The 1,709-nt window shown below is 39.1% G+C and overlaps 1 protein-coding gene across 1 annotated transcript; it reads left to right on the forward strand.

Moving 5' to 3' along the window:
- The first annotated feature begins 308 nt into the window (after positions 1-308).
- LOC122470042 (transmembrane protein 126A-like) lies at positions 309-1,040 on the forward strand. Its single transcript, XM_043557187.1, has one exon. It carries the CDS (start codon positions 399-401, stop codon positions 990-992), a length of 594 nt encoding a protein of 197 aa, XP_043413122.1. The 5' UTR covers positions 309-398; the 3' UTR covers positions 993-1,040.
- Positions 1,041-1,709: the final 669 nt, after the last annotated feature.

Consider the following 1,709-nt stretch of genomic DNA (forward strand, 5'->3'; position numbering starts at 1 on the left):
CTAACACTTAATGTTATAATTTTCTGAATCATCTCATTGAAGGACCTTCCACAAGAGCAAATAGTTTTATTAGAAGGACCAGGAAAATGTTCTTGTTTATCCTAATGCACAGAATATTTTGGACCCACATGGTATCTTTCAGGAGACAACATATTCTTCCCACTCTCATGCCCCTCCTTAAAGTCTCCCTTGAAATACAAAGTAATCTTAAAATTGTAAAGAACATTTTATTGTGTATTTGTGTGTTTTTTCCCTTTATTTTGTGGCTTCAAATCCATATTCTGTATAAATACACAGCTGGGGTCAGCCAAAGACGGCTGCGTTCAGGCTAGTTGAGCAAAGGTTGGAGTGAACCCCAGCGTGCCGAGGAGGGTTGTGAGCAGAGCATAAGGCTCAAGATGAAAAATCATGAACCAGATGATACTGTCAAGGAAGACTTAATTTTCAATATCATAACCAGAAAAATTAACCACCTCCCAGAAGCAGAAAGGAATCTATTTGCACATGGATCAGTTTATATTGGACTTAATGCTGCTCTCTGTGGTCTAATAGCAAATAGTCTTTCTCGACGCATCTTAAATGTGACACAGGCTCGTATAGCTGCTGGCTTACCAATGGCAGTGATCCCATTTTTGACTGCGCATGCATCTTACAAAGGTTTTGTAAATCTACCTTTGAATACAGGTGATTTGAATTATGAAACCTGTACCATAACACGGGGTGGACTGGTTGGTCTTGTTTTTGGTGGTCTGTGTCCTGTTTTCTTGGCTATACCTGTGAATCGTGGCCTAGCAGCCAGGTATGAGTCAGCCCTGCTACCAGAAAAAGGAAACATCTTAACTTACTGGACTAGAATTTCTAAGCCTGTCTTTAGAAAGATGTTATTTCCCATTTTGCTCCAGACCATGTTTGCCGCATACCTTGGATCTAGACAATATAAATTAGTTATAAAGGCTCTTCAGTTACCTGAACCTGGCCTAGAAATTCAGTGATTGTTAAACAATTTTGTACACAAAAATAAAACCGTAATGTATGAAAAAATAAATACACGGCTGAACAACTGTAGTGATCAATATTATCTTTATCAAGGACACTAAAGCAGTGAACATATTGCTACTCAGGGTCCCACATGGATCTGCACGGAGTTGGATTTGAACCCACAGTCTCCCTATTTCCAATTCCAGGCAGTTGAGCTACCCCCAACTCTCCCCCAACCCAACACACAAAACCCCCAGGATGATCTATGCCCTTATGTGGAAAATGTGATGGATAGAGACAGCTCAAGCACTAACCTGGAACCCAAAATCAATAAAAGTATTAGAACTGGGTGCTCACAAATTGGTAGCCATTTAGTTCCCCTACGATTAATTTTTTTCTTCCAGACATGAGTTGGGTGCAGTATGTGGACTGCAGTTTGCCCTTGAAGATATGGCAGCAGGCCGAAGGAGGGACCTTTTTCACCTAGTGCTTCAAACAATCTTCTTAGTGGGTATTTATTTCAAAACTTGGAAAAGATTTCTATCCAATTGGTATCCATTGGCTGAAAGGAAGACTTCATGCCATTCCATTTATTAAATTTTTTTGTTATAGATATATTCAAACATTCACAAAAATTGAGATAATATAATAAACCTCTATATGCGTATCATTAATTTTCAACTTTTTTGCTCAGGCCTTTAGTTTTAAGGGTGATCCTGGTCGATTTTCTG

The sequence above is a fragment of the Prionailurus bengalensis genome, chromosome D3, assembly GCF_016509475.1.
Source record: "Prionailurus bengalensis isolate Pbe53 chromosome D3, Fcat_Pben_1.1_paternal_pri, whole genome shotgun sequence".
In the NCBI taxonomy this organism is placed as follows: domain Eukaryota; kingdom Metazoa; phylum Chordata; class Mammalia; order Carnivora; family Felidae; genus Prionailurus; species Prionailurus bengalensis.

Coding starts and splice junctions, on each gene's coding strand:
- LOC122470042 (XM_043557187.1), top strand. CDS start 399: ATGAAAAATCATGAACCAGATGATACTGTCAAGGAAGACTTAATTTTC.